The sequence below is a fragment of the Hemicordylus capensis genome, chromosome 3, assembly GCF_027244095.1.
Source record: "Hemicordylus capensis ecotype Gifberg chromosome 3, rHemCap1.1.pri, whole genome shotgun sequence".
Classification (NCBI taxonomy): domain Eukaryota; kingdom Metazoa; phylum Chordata; class Lepidosauria; order Squamata; family Cordylidae; genus Hemicordylus; species Hemicordylus capensis.
Genome location: NC_069659.1, coordinates 297,660,179 through 297,681,293, shown reverse-complemented (window position 1 = coordinate 297,681,293; position 21,115 = coordinate 297,660,179). Strand labels below are relative to the sequence as shown.

Here is a 21,115-nt window from a genome sequence, read left to right as displayed (position 1 = left end):
TTGGTGCATTGATGATTCTCCTGCATGGTTCTGTTGTCACCACCACCCTTCTCCTCTTCCCAGCTAGCCAGAAGGACAGAGTGGGACATAATGTGGCCTCAACAGCTGTCTTGATCAACAAACTGCTGGGTCCAGTCCTGACTCTAATGACCTATGCTGGGTGAACTGGGAAAACCTGGGCTCAAACCCCACTCAGCCATGCAGCTCACTGGGGGACTTTCCGCAAGGTTTGTACTATCTTAAAATCTGTGATCGATATCAATTGTGCTGATCCTTTGACTCAAGTTTCCCCGTCCGTTCTTAGAAACCGCCATTATGGCCAAAGGATAATCAAAGGCATCTACCTGAGCGGTTCAATGAAGTCTCTCCCTCTGATTTGACAGTTATTGATTGGGATTTCTCTGCTTGGCAAATGCTCTTTCTGCTGCCTCATCACTGCACTTGCCTTGCTGTTGCTGGTTTAGTTGTCTGAATCAGTTGATTCACTGATTCAGCATCCATTTCCTTGGCAGGGCCAGATAATTCAGCGGAAGCACAGGGCACTAGCTATGCACCCAGTTTCCTGAATCCTGCATTCACTATTTCCATGTATTTGTAGGCTTAAGCTTCCTTGCAAGCATGTGTGTTTTCACTCCATGGCTTGATCTTTGTACTTTCACTATTTTTCTGTGTGCTCCCTTGACTTGCAGATAAGCATCAGATTAGCAATATCAGCTTCCTCTGAGATTATGGATCCCTTTTCCTTTTCTTGACCTATGTACTTATGCAACTTTTCTGGTCACACCAATATTAGAGACCCTGCCCCCCGCTACAAGTATCATAAAGAAACTTCCCCTCTTATTCATGCTAATCTTATTTACAGTGACCACTCCTTGGTGAAGTTTAGGCAGATATCTAGCTGCCTCTCCCTGCACTAAAATGGACCCATCTGCTCTTGATTCCTCTCCTAAGCAGTCTGGTGAAGTTGGCAGCAGCTATCATTGTTGTCTATGGACTCTACTGCCTTTTGATTATCAATTGTCTATATCAAAAAAATCCACTTGACATCTGAGACACAGGAGGGGAAAAAATCCTATGATACACAGGACAAGAGAACCTTCCCCTCAAAAGAAAAATGTGCTGCAGCCCTTTAAAGTTTAAATTGCTTTCATCTGATGATGTGGACTCTTGCCCATGAAAACACATGCCACAATACATGTGTTAATCTTTAAGGTGCCACAAGATTTGTTTTTTGTGTGTTTGCTGTAGCAGGTGTGCACGCCAATCCTATTTGTCCTATGGAGCTCAAGGGGGCTTACTGCTAGGTAAGTGTGTATAGGTCTGTAGCACATCAAGCCCTATTCAGACATCATGTTGAACACTCATACGACGAGTGGACAGTGTACACAGGCACAGATCTGTACACAGGCACAGTTATTCACATATTATGCCGAACACAAGTACAGCAGTACACTTCTTATATGTATCATGCTTTTGCAGGACCTGAACCCATGTTTACTTTTAAAATGAATGCAGGTACAGTCATTCACCCCAAAACATGTATCAGTGTACAGACATCTGTACAACATAGTACAACATAGTGTAGGAATAGGGTTTCAGTCTTACTGAATTCAATGGCACTTGCTTGCAGGTAACCTGGAAATAGGCAGGTTACAAGCTTGTAGTGCTCTTGCACATTAAAATAGATGCTCTAAGAAACAGATCACACACTCAAAGGCATCAGCCACTACTTATCCCTACCATTCCTGTCCATTCTTTCTCTAGCTATCCTGTTCTTTGCACCCAGCTACCACTGGCATGGCACAGGTAAGAAGCTTTCAGAATTAGACTCCTCCCATTTGCAGGGATCTCATTCTCCTCCAGACTAATCTACCAACTATGTAAAATGGCAGCAAAACTGCCTTGCAAGTTTTGCTGCCATTCACTGGAAGTAAAGTCTGACATTTTCAGGCCTTGCAGGAATCTGGCTTCCACGACCCATTAAACCATGTACAGTCTAAGGAATGACATCAGAAGTTCCACCACAACCAGATATATACCAGAAGTATTAATGACAAAGGAAAGATTCTACCATTCTTCCTTACTCTGGACAACTTCCAGTGAAGCCAGTGTGGAGCTGCTTGTGTAGCACAAGAACTCTGCAGTTTGACCAAGAGGCTGAGATCCTTGCAAATACAGCCACAAAATTCCCTTCAAAACATTTTAATAGCCTGCCTCTCCACATCTCCACTCATGCATGGCATATCAACAGCCCAAAAAGAACCAATTATTTGCTGGTTTACAAAATTTGATTGCCTGGTTGCCTTGACCACAGCTCAATGGCAGAACACCATGCTTTGCATACAGAAAGTCCCAGATTCAGCTAGTAGTGCTTGGAAAGACCCTTGCCGGATACCTTGAGAATCTACTGCCAGTTAGCAGTCAACAGTCTGCAGCTTGATGGATCAGTGGTGTGGCTCATAAAGCAGTTTCATATATGTTTAGACACCACAGTGATAAAGCATGTGGTTTGTTGTAGAAGGTCCTGGGCTCAGTTCCCTGCATCTCCATCTATCTCAGCTGGCAGGGGCAGAAAGACAAGTGGCTGTTTATAAATCTGTCCTAAGAGAGGAATGGTCACATTCAGTTCTGTCCAATTACTACTTGCACCTCTTGAAATGACTAAGCAAGTTTTTACATAGTTCTAAAGATTCTGTGACTCCCTCTCGCATCTCCATTTTTATGGGTTCTTCATAATCTTTAGTTTTGTTCCAGGACTCGTCTTGATCAGTGAATCCATCTTCCCTCATCTCTCCAAGATTTCTCACACCCAGGAACAGCCCTTCTATGAGGCAGTTGCCTTAGGCAGCCAGTCATTGGGGCAACAGTAGGGCAGCAAGAGCTCTCCTGCCTCCACTTTTTAAAAATATGGGAAGAGGAGGGGGGTGCAGAGACAGGGAACAGCATCTGGCTCCTTGCCTCCAGAACACAGAGGTCTTGAGCCATCACTGCCAACATGGGGTTGTTCTAGATCTGTATCCTTCCTTTCTGATCATTCTTATGCACCTTGCTCCTCAACAAACCCACTTTTAATTCCAATTCCAACCTTCCTTTCTTACTGAATTAAGTTAATTTCTTACTGAAAGGAAGATTGGAATTGGATTGAGTTTGGATTGAGTTTGTTGTCCAAATGGTTTGTTTGTTGATACAAATGGTTGCATCTCATTTATCCATTCAATGCCTATCCCACTATGCCTCCAAGAGGATCAAGTCTGGCATTTATGCTCCCTCTCTGTGTTTTCACTACAACAACTTTGTGAGGTAGGGTTAGGCCAACGATCACCCAGTGAGTTTCATGGTCTAGCAGGGATTTGAACCCCCATCTCCCCAATTCATTCATTCATTCGACTTCTATACCGCCTTTCCAAAAATGGCTCAGGGCGGTTTACACAGAGAAACAAACAAATACGATGGAACCCTGTCCCCAAAGGGCTCACAATCTAAAAAGAAATATAAGACAGACACCAGCAACAGTCACTGGAGGTACTGTGCTGGGGGTGGATAGGGCCAAGTCAAATCCAACACTCTACCCACTAGCCTCACTGGCTTCTTCTTCCAATAGCTCTTCTAGGAATAGATTGCCTTTCAATCCTGGCCACCAACATCCTAACCAAAGAATATGACTTCTCCTTTCTACCCCACTCTTTAGCCATGACCCTTCAACTATCACAGTCAAGTCCTGGGTTTCCGGCCCATATATGCTGAAATCTTTGAATCTGTCTTAATGGGGACACCAGTTCTCTTTATTAAGGACAACATTAAAGAGCGCCAATAAGTACCATCTGCAAGTGCCTTCATCATGATGTGCAGCCCCATCATTTTGTAATTTTCTTTTCTTCTTCTCCTTTTACCCATGTCCATCTCCACGCTCACAGCCTCCTTCAAGCCTCAGTTTCTATTACATTATTTGCAGTGTCATGTTCTTTATATTAGCTTCTCTTATCTAAATGTCAACACAATTGCAGCATCAAGGACTGCCACATATGAACTGCCTTACTGGATCAGGCCAAGGTTCACTAGCCTAGCATTCTGTTCCTAACAGTGGCAAGCCAGTTTCTTTGAGAGCTCACAACAGGGCAAGAAGGTCAACCCTTAGCATTTATCTCCAGAATTTGGTGCACAGGTATGCTGCTTCTGATTATGGAGGTTCCGTTTAAAGCTAATAGCTGTTGGTATGATTTTGTCTAGCTTGTCACAATCAGAATCCAGGTTTGGAGAGCTTGAAGTTGCACTGCAGCAAAACTCCTAGACAGATCTATGGCTGGTTCAGCCTTCACACTTCATCAGCCCTGGATTATCCATTAAGCAAAATAAGCATATGTTTAGGGCATCAAGGGAAGGGGGGCACCACAGCAGGGCTGATGAGAGGGGGGTGTAGAGGGTACATTATACCCAGGCCCAGGGTCCAAAAGGGGGCCCGGGAGCCAAAGTATTAACTGTAACCTATTACACCTTATTGCAACAGTTCATAGCGTATCTATAGAACTTTTGTGGCCTAATGCCTTCCTGTGTGTGGCTGCCTTCTGCACTTCCCTGCCTGCAGCTTGCCTGCCCAGCAAGGTTTACCTGGAATGGGTGCTGGTAGCAGGCTCCTATTGAAAAGCCTGAGCATTTGTCAAAAGGATGAGAAGATATGCTGCCTGGGTCAGACCCTTGAATGAGTAACCACCCTCCCAGGCTCTAGCAGGGATGTGGATTCTGTTAAGAATGTGTATTGTAATGCAATTGTGTGCTGAGAATGATTAACCTGAAGAGGAGCCAACCCGATTCCCGAGCACCTGTTCTCCTCCTGCATGATGTGAGGAATGGACTTGAAAATAAGATGTTCAGTTCAGCAAAGAAACAAACTCCATTGTTAATATAGGACTGGACAACATTTGAGTGGTGGTGGTGAGTTGTACCCTTGAAATTTGTCTCCCTGTCTGCCCTGAATGAATGTGCTTCAACTTGTTTGTATTTGAGAGTTTTTCTTATGTTCAGAAACCAAGCTACCCCTCAAGGCAGTTGTTGTGTTTGCAATATGTTCCTAAAGTAAATATCAATTGCATGAACCCTTTTCAAAAGCTCCTTCTATCCCTATGAATAAATATGCCAGCTTCTCAGTCTGCATGTTGCTCCCCCACCCTTCAAAATGAATCTTTTCCATCTACCTAAAATGGTGGGTGGCTAGCTTTGCTTTGTGGTTTTTATAACTGCAAATACAGTATTTAACGTTTAGCAACTGTTGGCCTTGAGGATTCCTATTTTTCCTAATTATTTGTAGTAAATCTTTCAACCTGTTAGCCCGAATTTGATAGCTCCCTTCTGAAGACTAGAAGAATCCCAACCACCTTGAATTGCATATTGCTCTCTCCTGCCTCCTTAACAGTTCAATTCAGATATCATTAAGGTCTTCTGCATTTGCATTAAAAAGGGACAATGCAACTATTTTGTCTACCTCCCACAGTAGATCTCAAACTGATGGAAGCTTGTTAAAGAGAGATGGGAGAGTAATTTGGCTAGTGAATGAGAAGGGTTATGTGGTGGGTTGTGCTACAGTGATCATATTCCAAAAGCAAGTGGACCACACATTTAAACTAGTTTGAAACAGCTTTCATCATTTTGGGCTTCCCCACCCTCCAAAAACACACAATGGGAACTGCAATTTTGTGCAAATGCTGAGAAGCCTTTATTAAAACCCTTTCATCAAAGAACTGCAGCTCCCAGTGCCCGGGTGGTGAGGGACCATGGTGACTAAACAGGTTTGAATCTGGCTTAAAATGTGTAGTGTAGACATGCCCTTAAGAGTTGGGGAAACTGCACCTGTGGAACATTAGATTTTATCGAAGCCTTTAAAGGAACTGGCATTCCTCTTTTTGGAACAGTGCTCCTCCCCCAATTTGTGCAAATAATGTATTTGTGTGTTTTGTCCTTAGACAAGGCCATCTGCTTTCAAGGCAAGGTCAAATTATTTAACCTTTCTTTGAAGCATGCATTTGGCCCTTATGTGCTTGTTCATTGTTTGCTAAATAGTAGCTATGGCAGGGAGGCAGGGCCGGATTAACATAGTAGCAAATGTAGCATTTGCTACGGGCCCCGCGTTTTCTAGGGCCCCGCACACCTGGCTTGAACATCTGGCCCTTCTTTCTGCTTTCTATTTGGTGCTCTCTGCTGACTGTCCTCATTGCGTGCTGCTGCCCAGTTTCATCTCCGGCATTGCTCGCCTTGCTCGAGGGCGTTTAAGCAAGGTCTTCCTGGCACCATGGTGTTGATTGGGTTATCTATTATGTTAAGCAGCACGGGAGGGGAGTAGTAAGAACAACAATAGGAACAGATAGCTTGCAAAGGGGTCTCAAAGATAACTAATCACCAGGGAGGTGGTCCTTATTTGTTTAAACTGTAAAAGTTTTTTAAAACATACACACAGAGAGTAAAAGAAATAAAAGCAGTTTAGATTAAAAAACAACTATTAATGCCGGAAGAAAGGAAGCTAAAGAAGATGCTAGTTGAATGTTGCCAGCGTTTTCCGACTGACTGGGTGAGGGTAAAGATAAACAATGAGAATGTGTACCTTTAAGAGGAAAAAGAAAGCCGGAAGTAACGCAGATGCACGGCAAAAGGAGTCTCAAAGTTTAGTGGATCAATTGAGGGGAGCTTGAAGGGAGATTATATTATGGTCTTGTTGGGTAAGGTCACTTATATCCTCCTTTAGTATCTAGTGCTGTTGGGAGGGAATTTGTGATCATTGCTTTTCAAGGAACTGCCAAATTTAAGGTGAGCTCCTTTCCTCTCCTCTAGAGCTGAAATAACTACTGCTGCGTTGCCAACTTCATTAGCTTTACATTGGGATGCCCATTGAAATTGTCCAAAGTTAAACAGAGGCTGCAAACCTAAACACACTTACTAGAGAGTAAGGCTCATTGAGTTCAGTGGGACTTACTTCTGAGTAAACATGCTTAGGGTTGCACTGAATGATTTGTGCATTTCCTCCTTTTAATATTAAGCATGTTAGTGTAATTTAGATTGAAAGAGGCTGTGCCTCCTGCCAAAAGATTGTCTTTTGGATATTTCTGTTTTCATGGAAGTTGCTAATGCACCTCATCATAATCACATTCATTTGCAATGCATCAACTATTTTAAATATACATCTGCTTTCCTGTCAGGCTTGCACAAGAGGTTAAACATATACAGTGGTCCCTCGACTTACGAAGTTAATCCGTTCCGAATGCACATTCGTAGGTCGAAAAGTTTGTAAGTCGAAAAGCGGTTTCCCATACGAATGCATTGGAAATGGATTAATTCATTCCGGAGCCTAGGAAAAAGACCTAGACACCCAGTTTTATGTGCAAAACTCTTTATCAAGTGCACTTTAAAGGCATGCAAAATGCTAGGGATGTGCACGGTCCGGAGCAGTCCGGACCGGCACCGAAGGGGGGCCTTCCTTTTAGGGCGGGGAGGGCTTGCTTACCCCTCCCACCTCTTTGCCCCCGCCAGAGGCCGTATTTTACAGAATAACGGGGCGCTGGAAACCAGCCGCCCCCCCCGCCGCCCCCCCCGGCGTGAGCAGATTAAGCCCAAAACTACTGCTACCACTGCCGCCGCCGTCGCCCGCCAGCCCTCCCTCCCTCCCAGCCGCCCGCCCACCTGAGTCCTCACCCGATGATGCCGTTGAAAACAAAGAGAGGAGCTACCGAACAGAGCCTTTTCTACCCGGCCTTTTCCAGGCGGGTAGACCGGGCCTCCGGCGATCGGCGTCCTTTGTGGCACGCGCATGCACGCGCGCAAAGCTTCAGTAGCCGGCAGGACTTCAGAGAGAGAGGAGCTCTGTTCGGTAGCTCCTCTCTTTGTTTTCAACGGCATCATCAGGTGAGGACTCGGGTGGGCGGGCGGCTAGGAGGGAGGGAGGGCTGGCGGGCGACGGCGGCGGCAGTGGTAGCAGTAGTTTTGGGCTTAATCTGCTCGCGGCGGTGGGGCGGTGGGGGGGCGGCTGGTTTCCAGCGCCCCGTTATTCTGTAAAATACGGCCTCTGGCGGGGGCAAAGAGGCGGTTTTCCGTTCGGATGTCGAAAAATTCGTAAGCATGCGGCCACTTTTTCCTTTCATAAGTCGAAAAATTTGGATGTCGAGTAGTTCGTAAGTCGAGGGACCACTGTAGTCTTAATATTGTCAAATGGCCCTTTTAGTGTGATGGCTGCTGGGATCCAATATGTTCTGCACACATTGGAATCAAACATCCACTCTTGTGTGCCAAAATTGCTAATAGGTTCAGATTTCTCAAAGTACAGAATTCCTGAGAACCTTTTAATTTAAACATTCAGAGTTTTGTTCCCCACCCCCTTTCTCTTTGTGAAAATAACTCCAAAGGAGAACCCATGGTCAGGAGTCACAAAAGTGTGTGTGTGTGTGTGTGGGGGGGTGTTTTGCAAAGTTTGTTGATTGGCTGGCTCAGCTGAGTGGAGGCATGGGGCGGTTGGTGGGGGCACACTAGGCAAATGAAATAACTGAGTTACTTTACTATGCAAGTAAATAATTTATGTTTCAATATTTATGTGCATTTTTTAAATTTGGGGCCCCTTCATAACATATGCTACAGGCCCCACACTAGCATAATCCGGCCCTGCCGGGAGGTGATAAACATCAGTACCAAAGTCTCCTGCACCCTTGCCTCATCATGGTCCAGACTTGGATTGGTCCCTGTGCCAGATGAGAACTCTTGTTGGTGCTAATGAGTGCTTCCTGTTTTGGCAAAACAGAACTTCACTTAGAAGCCCTTAGTGAAATGATGCCTAAGCTAATAAAAGGCCAAGCCCTCTGTGCTCCTAAAGTTGTTAACTAAAACACTCTGGAAGGATCTGGAGATTGAACCTGGTGCAGCCTGCAGTACAGCTCTCTGGTAGGGGGAACAAGCCAATAAAAAGAGTGATATAGAAAATGCTTTGTTCACCCAATGTGCTTTTTTAAAAAAGTAAATACTAAGCCTATCTACCTTTTTTTTTTTTAACTTTCCCCTAATAATTATGTCTTCTGATGATCTGATCTGCATTGCGATCTAAAAGGATGTTTCAATGTGAATTCTTTCTCCTTATCTGTATTGTAGCATAAACAAAGATGTTCAAATTCAATGTGTTTTCTTCTCTCTGATCCTCTTTTATTTTAGTGATATTTATTATGGAGGGAGTATAGGAGCAGAAGGCATCAAAGTGGGGGGAGCACCATTGTTGGGCTGTGCTTAGGGCATCAGTTGCCCTTAATCCACCCCTGCACTTCATTACTTCTTTCCTGCTCTACACAAGAAAATTCTGAAGCTTTTCATACATGCAGGCAAAGCCAGGCTAAGGAAGCCCAGCCCAGCTGAGCATGTGTACTGCAAGGATCGGGCCCAGTCTCGGTGGCGCCTTGGCAGCAAACCCACCTCCTGTAGCCACTCTCTAGAATGAGGTTAGGAGAGCGAGCACTCTCCAAACCCCGTTTACGTGATTGTCACATAAACGTGACTGCTTGCAAGCCAGGGCTCCCAGCCAGCTTCAAGGAGGGGAAGGGGGATCCCCATAACGCACTGTGTGCTCACATGGTGCATTATGGGAACTCCGGGGGGGGTGAGGCACGGCAACGCATCCCAGCACCCCAACCAAGCTACTGGCAGCAGCTAGTAATAGTCTGGGCAGGCAATCCATCCACTGAAGAGGGAGTCCTCGGTCGTCTGTGGGGAGATAAGCTTTTTAAGGCTTTCTCCCAGCTAGGACTCTTGCCCTGCCTCACTGCTTGTGTAAAAGGGCTTACTGTGTGAACAAGCAATACACAAATACATGTTACCTCTGGGGCAGACCTATTTTGTGTTGCGGCAGCCACAGAAGTCACCATGAAGTATCTAATTAATTTCTTAATCCCATCCTTCCTCTAAGATGTTCAGAGCAACATATACGGCCCCACCCTAATTTTATCTTCCTAAAAATCTTGTAAGGTAGGTCAGGATGAGTCAGTGTGATTGGTTATAGGGATGTGCACGAACCTGTTCGGCGTTCTATTCTCAGAATGCCAAACAGGTTCAGAACCCCTGCATTTGAACCAGTTTTGGGGTGGGGGTGGCTTTAAGGATGGGGGAGATGCACTTACCTTCCCCCGCCATGCTTCCCCCTCCGGTGCTCTGCATAGAAATAGTCCCACGGGGTGGCAGAGTATCCCCTTGCTGCCCTTTTGTTTCAGTGACCGGAGGTCACCGGAAGTGCTGTGTGCACACTGCGGACATGCACGCACGCATGCGTTGTGTGCGTGATGTAAATGCACCCGCCCCTGTCCTTAAAGCCGCCCCTGCCCCACCATCGGCTCAAAGGGAGCTGGTTCCATGCACATCCCTAAGTGGTTAAAGTCACACAGTGAGCATCATGGCTGAACAGGTATTTGAATCTGGGTCTCCCTGGTCCTACTCCATTACATTTACACCACACTATGCTTGTGGTGGTGGTGGGGAGGTGTACGTGTACACCTGCCTTCAGGAGATGGGTTTTGCTCATGCTTGGGGACCCGAATAATCAATATATTACTTGGTGATGTGGGGGCAGGGATGAGTTTGAACACCCTTCAGCATGCAAATTGGCTCATGCGTGAGTAATCTGGACCAATTGCACTGAAGGCACATTACAGGAATGCATGGTCACTTGCTCTTCCACTTGTGGCACAGAACATTTTGGCTCACAGCATGATTGGAGACGCAGTGTGCTGCCTTATGGCAGGGATTGGATTCAATTATTTTTCTTTATCAAACTCTACAAGTAGAAAGGAAGAGCCTCTCCACTTCCTCTCCTTCTTCTACAATCTTCTTTCACTCAGCTATCACAACTTGAATGAACTGCAATCTCAAACTGCCTGCAACCGCAAAATTCCAAGTCCTGCAAAATTTATTTATTTGATTTCTATACCGCCCATCCAAAAATGGCTCAGGGCGGTTGTTAATCAATTTAGGCCGGTTGCTATCAATGATAATGCCAGTTATGCAATATAATGCCACGGCCTCATTTCTACACCTCTGGCTTTGAATATGTTAAATATTTGTCTCCTCCTTGAAGCTCCAGTATGCTTCAAGGAGCATACTGGAATACTCCCGATGAATGTGTACAGCAGCATTTAATTAAATTACACTACGAGGGCATTCACACAATCAAACACTGTGCTCTACCCAGGTTTGGGAACTGTGTGTACTCCCAATTTTCAGTTGTGCGGAAGCAAGGTAGAAGGAAAACCTGGGTAGCTTTTTCTCCTACCTTGCTTCCGCACAACTGAAAAGTGGGAGCACACACAGCTCCCAAACCTGGGTAGAACACAGCTTTTGATTGTGTGAATGACCTCTACAGCTTTCCTCCAAAGAGCTCATCACAAGGTCCATGAGGTTTTCCATCACTTTAGCATCACACCAACCCTGTGGTGTAGGTTAGGCTAAAAAGATTGACAAACTAAAGGTCCCCTACAAGCTTCATGGATCAAAGAGGGTTTTGAACCCAGGTATTCATGGACCAATCTGAAAACTCTATCCATTGCTTGCTTGTGTCAACAATGTTCCTAGGGCTTCCTAATGAGATCAGATCAAATTTCCATCTAACCCAGCATCCTGTTTCCCACAGTGGCCAGCCAAATGTCTCTAGGAAGCCCAGAAATGGGACATGTTGGCAAACAGCCCTTCCTACTGTTGCACTGTTGAGGGGAAAGAAAAGGCACACCCCAGTGAGGTGATGAGGAGAAGAAAATGGACATCATGCTCCAGTGGCACTGGGTTGCAGGGAGGCCCATGGAGTAGCAACCGTGGTGATGGGGGGCTGCCCCCTACACTCATTGCACCTGAGGCAACTACCTTACCCTGCCTCATGGAAGGGCTGCCCCTGAGCAACCCTAGAAACCCCTCTACTAAAGACAGTTTCATGGACCTTAAATGGTCAGTGTGTTTCTTTTAGATGATCTTCCTTGTTTTCCATGCCGAAAAGCAATGGGAGTGCCCTTTTCCTCAGAGATGGCTGCTTAATTCAGAGCTTGATTTTGACATTCTCACTTGTCAGTTCCCTGGTGGCGCCAGACTGTCCCTTTGCTGCCTCTTATCCATAAGTCTGCCATGAATGTAACAGACAAGCTTTCTGCACTTTGGGTAACAAATATCCAAGCACAGAGAGAAGAGAGGCACTTGCTCCCTCCTCCATCACCAGCAAGCAAGAGTCACATCAGCAGTTGGGGCCCTCTGAGCTCATACTTCAAGAAGCGATTCAGCTCATGTGGCAGTCAGCTCAGAGATTCAGCTCACCCCTCATGTGGACGTGATTCAGCAACAGAAGCGACTCCCCCACAACACTTGAAAGAGAATCAGGGAGGAGGGAATGCTCTGCATGGACGGCTCTATCTGAAAAGACTATGTTTATTATTTCTGGAGTAACTTTTGAGAAAGGCACTCTGTAAAGACTGCACCACAAAACAAATAGGATCTCCATTATCTTGAGCCAACAGACCAGAGCTTTTGGGTGCTTTTAATGGAGGAATGCGTTGTACTAGAAACCTGAGCAATGTTGAGCAGCTGGGGTGCTTGTGCTGTTTGCTTAGTTTCTGACATAGCCAACACGTTCGGTAGAAGTAGTTTCTTGGAACTGCTCCATTTCTTGCATAGAGACAACAAAGCAAAGCTGTACACATCTATACAGAGTGACACCCGATGAACCTCAGTTCCAGACATAATTCCACCCTCATGTCTCACTGCCATCCAGAAGACGAAATTTTGACTCCATCATTTCCTTTGGTTTACAACAGGGCTGCTCAACTTCGGCCCTCCTGCAGATGTTGGCATACAACTCCTATAAAATTTTAATAATTTTTAAACCTTGTTTTACTATCTATTTTATTCTATTGTTCTTATTGTCATGTATTTTAATTTGTAACCTTTAAATATTTTAAATTTTGTGCACCCCACATGGAGATGTACATATCAGGCTGTATAGAAATATGATAAACAAACAAATAAACCAAACAATCCCTGGCTATTGGCCACTGTGGCTGGGGTTATGGGAGTTGTATTCCAAAAACAGTTGAGGGGGCATAAGTTGAGCAGGCCTGGTTTACAAACAGCCAACTGGAGAAAAGGCACCTGAATGTGTAGGCCAGCAACAGATCCAGTCCAATGCCAAGAGTCATAGCTAACCACGAGAGTCAGGGTGACACAGCAGTTAGATTGTGGGGACTTTGGGGCCAGGCAGACCCAGAGTAAACTCTTAACTCAGCCACTGGGTGACTCAGTTAGCCTAAACTACTCCAGAGGGTGGCTGGATGGTGGGTGGGGACAAATCATGCAAGCTGCCTTGAGTTCCTTGGGAGAAGGGTGAGTCCTTTTGGGACAGGGAACCATCTTATTTTTCATGATAATGATGTAAACCACTCTAAGAATTTTTGTTGAAAAGCAGTATATAAGTATCTGTAGTAGCAGCTGCAGTCATAGTAATAAAAATGTAACACATTTGAAAACACATAAAACATGCCACAAGTAATGAAATGGCACAAGTACCATTAGATCAGAGCTGCAAAACTTTGGCCCTCCAGCTTTTTTGGACTACAGCTCCCATTATCCGTAGCCACAGAGGCCAATAGTCAGACATGATGGGAGCTGTAGTCCAACATCTGAAGGCAGGCTGAAGTTGTGTAGTCTTGCATTAGATCAGGGATTCTCAACATTGGATCTCCAGATGTTATTGGACTTCAACTCCCATAATCCCCAGACTCAATGGCCTTTGGTTGGAGATTATGGGAGCTGAAGTCCAACAACATCCGGGGACCCAACACTGAAAATTCCTGCATTAGATTAACATTACGCTTAAGGTGGGAAATGGTGAGAAACTTCAGAAACACCGAATGAACAGACATGCAGCACTAAGAAATGTACCCATGTCCTACACCACCCCATCAGGAAAAAATATATACAGAGAAACTCTAGAACACCCAGCATTCCAGGTCACCAGGAGAAACACTCCTCAGGTATAGCATTTGTGTCTGTAAACACAGGGAGAGTGGGGTGGTGGTGAAGATGCAGGGCTATCAAACACACTTACATCCCCTCTGTACTTGGATAGAGAATGCCCGAATAGGGTTATTAATCTGTTTATCTGGTACACTAAATCGATGGTGTGAGCAGTGTTCCTAGTGCTTGGATCACAGGGGGACTAGAGGGGATCTGACCAATCAGGCTTTTGTGCCAGCCCCCTTAACTACTGCTTTTAGAAGGATAGTGGGGCCTAATTTAGCTAAAATAGTGGGGAGTCAGAGGTGAGGCCTGAGGTGGGGCATACTACCTTTTCCTCCTATAATTCAGGCTCCGCTCTTCTATCAGTAATGGTTTCCAAGGACACATCTGTTACTCAAAGAGCCACATAGCTGCGCAGTTATGTATGCTTAAGTGGTGGAGTCAGCCTACTCCAGAGAATGCAGAAGGAGAGAACAGGACAAGGTATTTATCTTTGGCTCAGAATAATTCAGTGAAGGAGCCACTTGTTCTCAAGAACCTGTCTTGAGGCTCACCTGCATGCATGCCCTGGGTCAGCCAAAGCATTTCTAACCCTGCAGATCAACCTCATGAAAACCCAGTTTATTATGGGAATGCTGATAAACCTTTCCCTGTGGTGGTGCTACTGTCAAACTGTGAACAGCACTGTTACATAATGCTGGAGGTCAGCATTCTGCCTCTACTTTTTAACCAGCTCTTGAATGGGCAAATAAAGATCACTGGAAAAAGAAATGTTCCTGTTGCTATGCCATTCAAAGAAAGAAATGCAGGATCACACCTCTTCAGGATTTTGTAGCATATTTACCACCATCGGCCACTGCATTCTATAACCAAGTGCAGAGAGCAGCTCTATGATGGCAGTTCATTTATTTCTATCCCACCCTTTCCCACAGCCCCAGGGCAACTTTCAACAATTTCATTAACATGTGTCTCTGTCCCCAAAGGATTTTCAATGTAAATAAGCTGGACCTCTTCATTCTGGATTACCCAGTTCTCACAGTTAGGACTGCAAAATGTCTTGCTCAAGCACTACCAGTGCATTCCAAAGCTAAAGAAACTGCTGTACACCATTATAGAGTTTTTGGTATTTCTCTGGTGTTAAGATTTTTGTAATAATTTGCAGTGCTTCTAAATTCTCAATGTATAATGCTTGGTGGTGGTTGTTTTTAATGTTGGACTTAGTATAAAAGCAATTGCTATATTGCAATAAATGTACTTGACTAGATTACTCAGTTCATTCCAACATCGACATAGCCTAGTTTGCTTGCTTGCTTTATTTAATAAATACATTCTTATACCGCCCAAAACGCAAGTTCTCTGGGCGGTTTACAAACTTTGCAAATGCTTTGCTGATCCCAAGGCTTTCCGGCACTTTTGGAATCCAGTGCTCTTCTGAGTTCATCATATGAACAAGCAACTCCCTGTTGCTCCAGTTTCTCTTTTAAGCAAGCATTTACAATGGCCAGTTACAGGTACATTTCCTCCAGATCCTATCAGCTCAGTTTAGCCATGATTTATAGGTTCAAGAAAGCCGTGCTACCAGTTTCTAATGCTTCAGCCCTATATGCACCTGCACTTGCAGCAAGCCCCTTTTCAATGGAGCTTACTCCCAAGTACACAGGGACAGGATTACAGCCTAAAACACTCTGAGATCTTTCCCTCTGATAAGGCAGGCTGTGGCTCTTTTCTGTTCTTTCACTTTCTTCTACTCTGCCTGAATTTCCTTGTGATCATTTAGAATCAGTGCTAAGCGAGGGGTTCGGACTCCAGGCTTGTTTGCCCAGCTAGCTGGTTATTAGCCACCCCTCATTTTTCCCAGTTTGGGGGGGTGGACATTGCAAATCCAGGCTGTAACTCTCCAAGGACTGCATCATTCAGCACTTTGACATTCCTCTGTTGGCAAGAGTATGCAGCATATCAGTGATTGCTGCTTTGTTTGAATGTCATTGCCTGCATACAAAAGGCAGAATACATACATGGTAAAGTAACACAGTTGTTCCTAAGGAGTCCCATGTAGTTTCACAGACACTCTTGTGAACCATCACTGACAAAGGAAGGGTATGTGAGGGCTTCAAGAGTCCTCTGAAATATCAACATCAGCACCAAGAAAATACCAGAAGAGGTTTCCAAATAGGATGGCTTGAACTCTAGTGGAGCAACTATAATGTAGGCTGGCAAAAGAGCTGGCTCACTGACAGACCAACCAGCTAAGGCATAGTCCTTGCACTTAAATCAGAATCGGCTTTATACATGTTCAAGGATTCCAGGTTAACCAAACTGTAAATCAGGGTGGAAGCACTGAAGTGTAGGTAAGCAAAGCCGTGGGTTTAGTAACAGGCAGTATAAATGTGGGTTACTGGAACACTATTGGGTATGTCACATTATAAACCCTGGGCAAGCAAAGTAAAAAATGCCGACAGAGCTAGCCAATGCTTGTTCACTCAGAAACTCTACTTAGTTGTACCGTGCTTACTCTCAACTACTACCGCCCAGTCCTATGCATGTTTATTTGGCAGCAAGTCCCACTTGATATTCGATGGGGCTTGCTCCCAGGCGAGAAGGAAAAGATTGCCGCTTCAGTCGCACGGCTCAGGAACTTGGACCCCCACCTGTCCACAAGCCCTTTGTGGTCCAGGAGTTAAAAGCATCACTGCGTTTGTAGATTCCCTCGGAAGGGATCTGCAAACCCATGGTGGTAAGGGGTGGGTGGGGGGGACAGCTCTCGCACGTGCTTTGCCGTCTCATGAAACCACGGAGAATGTTCCCGTCCGACCTACTTGACAGGGGCAGGGCGCAGAAGAAACAGTGCCTCTTCTTGACACAGCTCGTCTGCTATGCCCTGGAGCAAACTTAACTCTGTTTTAGCCAAGCAGATGTGCCCATGAAAAAGAAATGACTGCTAGTTCCACCCGCTCAGGTTTTCTCACAATAACAAAGCCGTTTGGGGGAAGCTTCTTACCTTAATGTTACAGAAGATGTTGCCGGAGCAGGTGCTGAAACGCTGAGGGTCGTTCGCGATTCTCGGAGCTTTGCCATTTTCGGGCTGAATTCCCATTGTCTGTTCCGAGCGAGCAGGCGACGCCTCGGAAAACAAAGCACGAGTTAGCCGAGAGCCTCTGCTGCCCGTCCTCCTTGACGCACTGACTACCAGGTTCAGGTGCCTGCCTGCCTCTCAGTCAGTCTTCCATGAGCCAGTGTGGAAAGCTACCCAGGCGCAAGAGCGAGAGCGCGGTCTTTTTATGCCTGCTCGGCTCTGTGAAGTGACGATGAAATTGCCTTTCTCCTCCCTTTTCCCAGTGCGTAATAAAAGCAGCCGCTCCAAAGAACGCGCCGGGCTGACTGCAGAACTCGGGAGCAGCTCACAGGTGTGAGCTGCTTCTGCCCTGCAGTCTTAGGAACGTCGAGCACGCTCCGCTGCTGCATGCTCCGCTCAACTCAGCAAGAAGTCAGGCCCCAAAAGGGAGGAGCGCGGGCAGATCCCCGCGCTTCAAGTTCGCCGGACACAAAAAGCGCAGCCTCCACGTGGCGATTTTGTTTCTCCAAAAGAGGCGCGAATCGCGACCGTCCTGAGCGCACTTTCCCCACGATGGCCGACTAGGGTGTCTAACTTTCAGGACGCAGGGAGCGGGGGAAGAGCCAATAGGTGCCCCTCAGACAGACCATGAGCAATCCGGGCGCATTCATTCCACGCTGTTTTCACGTGTGAGCTATCCTCACACGAGTTCTCGACGTCACGTGTGGTTACTTTGGCTTTCGCCCACCTTTTGCAAACTCCCCAGGAATAGGGTTCTGATTGGCACGTTTGGCTGGGAATTTGCACAGAGGAATTGATTGCGGCTGCTTTACGCACTGCAGGGCAGGCGGCCAGCCAGGTATTTCAGCAACAAGGTTCAACCAGAAGGTTCAAAGGGGAAGGGCCTCGTCACGTTGCTTTCTGCACCTTCCCAGGCAGCTAGAAGGGGCGGGTTGAGGTGAGGAGCCGCTGATCAAAGCAGTGGGGTTTCCCCATTAGCTACTCCAGAAATACTGCACTCCTGCTGCACCCCTTGCTGGGATAGAACTACGGCCCCCCTCACCACGCTGACCTCGGAAGTGGCAGGGCACGTGCAAGGTGTCTGCCAGCCCCAGGTTGAGTCGCCCGCCGAAACGCGGCTGGACACTTAAATATTAATCTCCAAAACGAGGCTGGGGTTTAAGGCTCTTTGAACTCAATCTATACATGAAGCGGTGAGGGAATAGACTTCACAGCTTCCGGTGGGAAATTCCTATCCTTAAAAAAAAAAAAAAGCTACAGCTAAACATCTATAATAAATTGTAGCTGGGGGGTGATGGGAGTTGTAGTTCAACAACATCTGGAGTTCCACAGGTTGGGAACCCCAGGGCTAGACCCTCTCTCCTTTTTGTGGTAGCTTACAGGGAGGTTTTGTGTGTGTGTGTTTTTAAAAGCATTCAAAAATTGCACTGACAAATTGCATTCCCAAGGAGACTGCCCACAGCACCCCACCAGGACTCTCCTGCCTCATTCTGCCATGTAGCTTGAATACACTGGGGCTATTCTTACAATCACAAAAATCGGGCTAGGAAAATCCTAGCCCGATTTTTGTGATCGTAAGAACCACCGGGCTCGCAGCCGAGCCCGGTGGTTCTGGAGTGGCTAACCCGCTCCTGTAGCCCACCCCTTAGCCTGGGTTTGCGGAGCGAGCGCTCCGCAAACCCAGGCTATCTGTTCGTGAGTAGCTGCGGCGCGGCTCCGCGCAAGCAGACCCCCCGCCGAGAGGCTTAAAAGCAGCCTCCCGGCTAGGAGTCTCCCCAGTATGCCCTGTGTGCTTGCACAGGGCATACTGGGGCTTCCGGGTGCCACGCGGCCCCCGAGCTCCCTAACCCCCACCGGCTCCGTCTCGGGGCCGGCCATCATGGCAGCCGATCCAGCCGCCAGGGCTCCCTGCTTGCTCGTGAGCGGGGAGAGCAGGCTTAGCCCGCTCTTCCTGCTCACCCGTTAAAACCGGGTCTCCCTGATTGTGAGACCCGGTCCACTGTTGTATTCACACTGACATTAACCCCCTTCGGGTGTTATCTAAAAGACACTGTACATGAATACAAGTAGTCAACGCACACTGGAAGTCCCGCCCTTCGTTCCAGGGTGTCACTCACCCCCTGGTCTGCATTGCTTACAGTTACCACAGCATTTGTCTGAAGAGGCAAACGTGTAACCGTGATAAGGGGCATTTCAGTGATCTAGTGCTGTAGGGAGGGCATAAGCAGCTGCACACAATTACAGCTCCACCCGTGTTGGTATCAACTCCTGGCGACCATAGAGCCATGTGGTTTTCTTGGTAGAATGCAGGAGGGGTTTACCATTGCCGCCTCCTGCACAGTATGAGATGATGCCTTAAATCCCACCTCAAAACCCAGCTTTTCTGTGAAGCTTTTGGCACGGTCCCTATAATCTACTGTAACCGCCCTGAGCCTATATATATATATATATATATATATATATATGTGTGTGTGTGTGTGTGTGTGTGTGTATATATATATATATATATATATATATATATATATATATATAGCATGTATATGCAATATATGCATGTTCTTCCCACTGTTTATCCCTGTCTCCGTTTCCCTCCCCTTCCTGTGTGGTGCTGAATATTAGATTGTAAGGCCCTCAGGGAGGGACTTGTCCTTATCTAATCTAATCTAATCTAATCTGTCTATCATATTTATATACCGCCTGAAATATACATCTCTAGGCAGTGTTGGGAAGGAAAGGTTGTGTTATATCACTGCTGCCTGATGTAGGAGTTTCCCATATTCTGGGAAACACACCAGTGGGGATTTGAACCAACAGCCTCCTGCTCTCTAGGCAAGTTGCTTCCCTGCTGTGCCATTGGGTGGCTTGTCTAGGCAGTGTACACAATCTAAATAACAATATAAAAATAAAAAATAATAATTTCACGGGATAAAAATAGTTTAAAATTCATTTTAATTAAAAGCTTGAGAAAATAGATGTGTCTTAAGGGTCATTTTAAAAGTAGTTAGAGATGGAGAAGCTCTTATTTTGACAGGGAGTGCATTCCAGAGCTCTGGGGCAGCCACAGAGAAGACTTGGTCCTAGGTTGCTACCAGACGAGCTGGCAGCAACCGTAACTGGACCTCCCCAGATGATCTTAATAGGTGGCAGGGTTCATGAAAAAGAAGGCTGTCAGTTAAAAATCCTGGACCTAAGCCACTCAAGGCTTTATAGGTATGACCAGCACTTTGTATTTTGCTTGGAAACATATCGGCAGTCAGTGCAATTCTTTCAGAACCAATGTTATATGGTCTCTTCATGTTCCAGAGACCAACCTGGCTGCCGCATTCTGTACCAATTGTCGTTTCCAAACTATCTACAAAGGCAGCTCCTCCTTGTATATTACAGTAGTCAAGCCTGGAAGTCACCAGCATATGTACTACTGTTTTAAGGCTATTTGCCTCCAGTAATGTGTGTAGTTGACATATCAGCCAAAGCTGATTTAAAAAATCACTCCTGGCCCCTGCTTCAACCTGAGAAACTAGAGAGAGTTTTGGATCCAGGAGCACTCCCAAGCTACATACCTGATCTTTCAGCGGGAGTGTAACCCCATCTAGAACAGGAAGATCTAAACCATCTCACAGGTCTTGACCCCCACAATCAGTAAAGTAAAGGTAAAGATGTGCCAAGTTGGTATCGACTCCTGGCGACCACAGAACCATGTGGTTTTCTGGCGACCACAGAGAATACAGGAGGGGTTTACCATTACCATTACTATTGAGGGGTTGGTAGAATACAGGAGGGGTTTACTATTGCCATCTCCCACGCAGCATGAGATGATGCATTTCAGCATCTTCCTATATCGCTGCTGCCCACTATAGGTGTTTCCCATTGTCTGGGAAACATACCAGCGGGGATTCAAACTGGCAACCTCTTGCTCGCTAGGCAAGTTACTTTCCCGCTGCGCCATTAGGTGGCTCCCACAATCAGTACCTCCGTCTTATTTGGATTCAACTTCAGTTTGTTATCCTTCATCCAGCCCATTACTACCTCCAGGCAGGCATTTAG

General features: G+C 46.2%; 1 protein-coding gene across 4 annotated transcripts in view; it reads right to left on the bottom strand.

The window, feature by feature from the left end:
• Positions 1-17,632, bottom strand: part of SLCO2A1 (solute carrier organic anion transporter family member 2A1) — an 85,118-nt gene extending 67,486 nt beyond the window's left edge. For 2 of the 4 annotated variants that reach the window (XR_008318848.1, XM_053306069.1), the window contains exon 1: positions 16,997-17,632. Coding sequence is in view for 3 of the 4 variants with exons in the window: in XM_053306069.1 (XP_053162044.1) it covers positions 16,997-17,092 (96 nt within the window). In the remaining variant the exon portion in view is untranslated. The remainder of the gene's footprint in view (positions 1-16,996) is intronic. The other 2 variants (XM_053306068.1, XM_053306070.1) reach the window with 2 other exon arrangements.
• Positions 17,633-21,115: the final 3,483 nt, after the last annotated feature.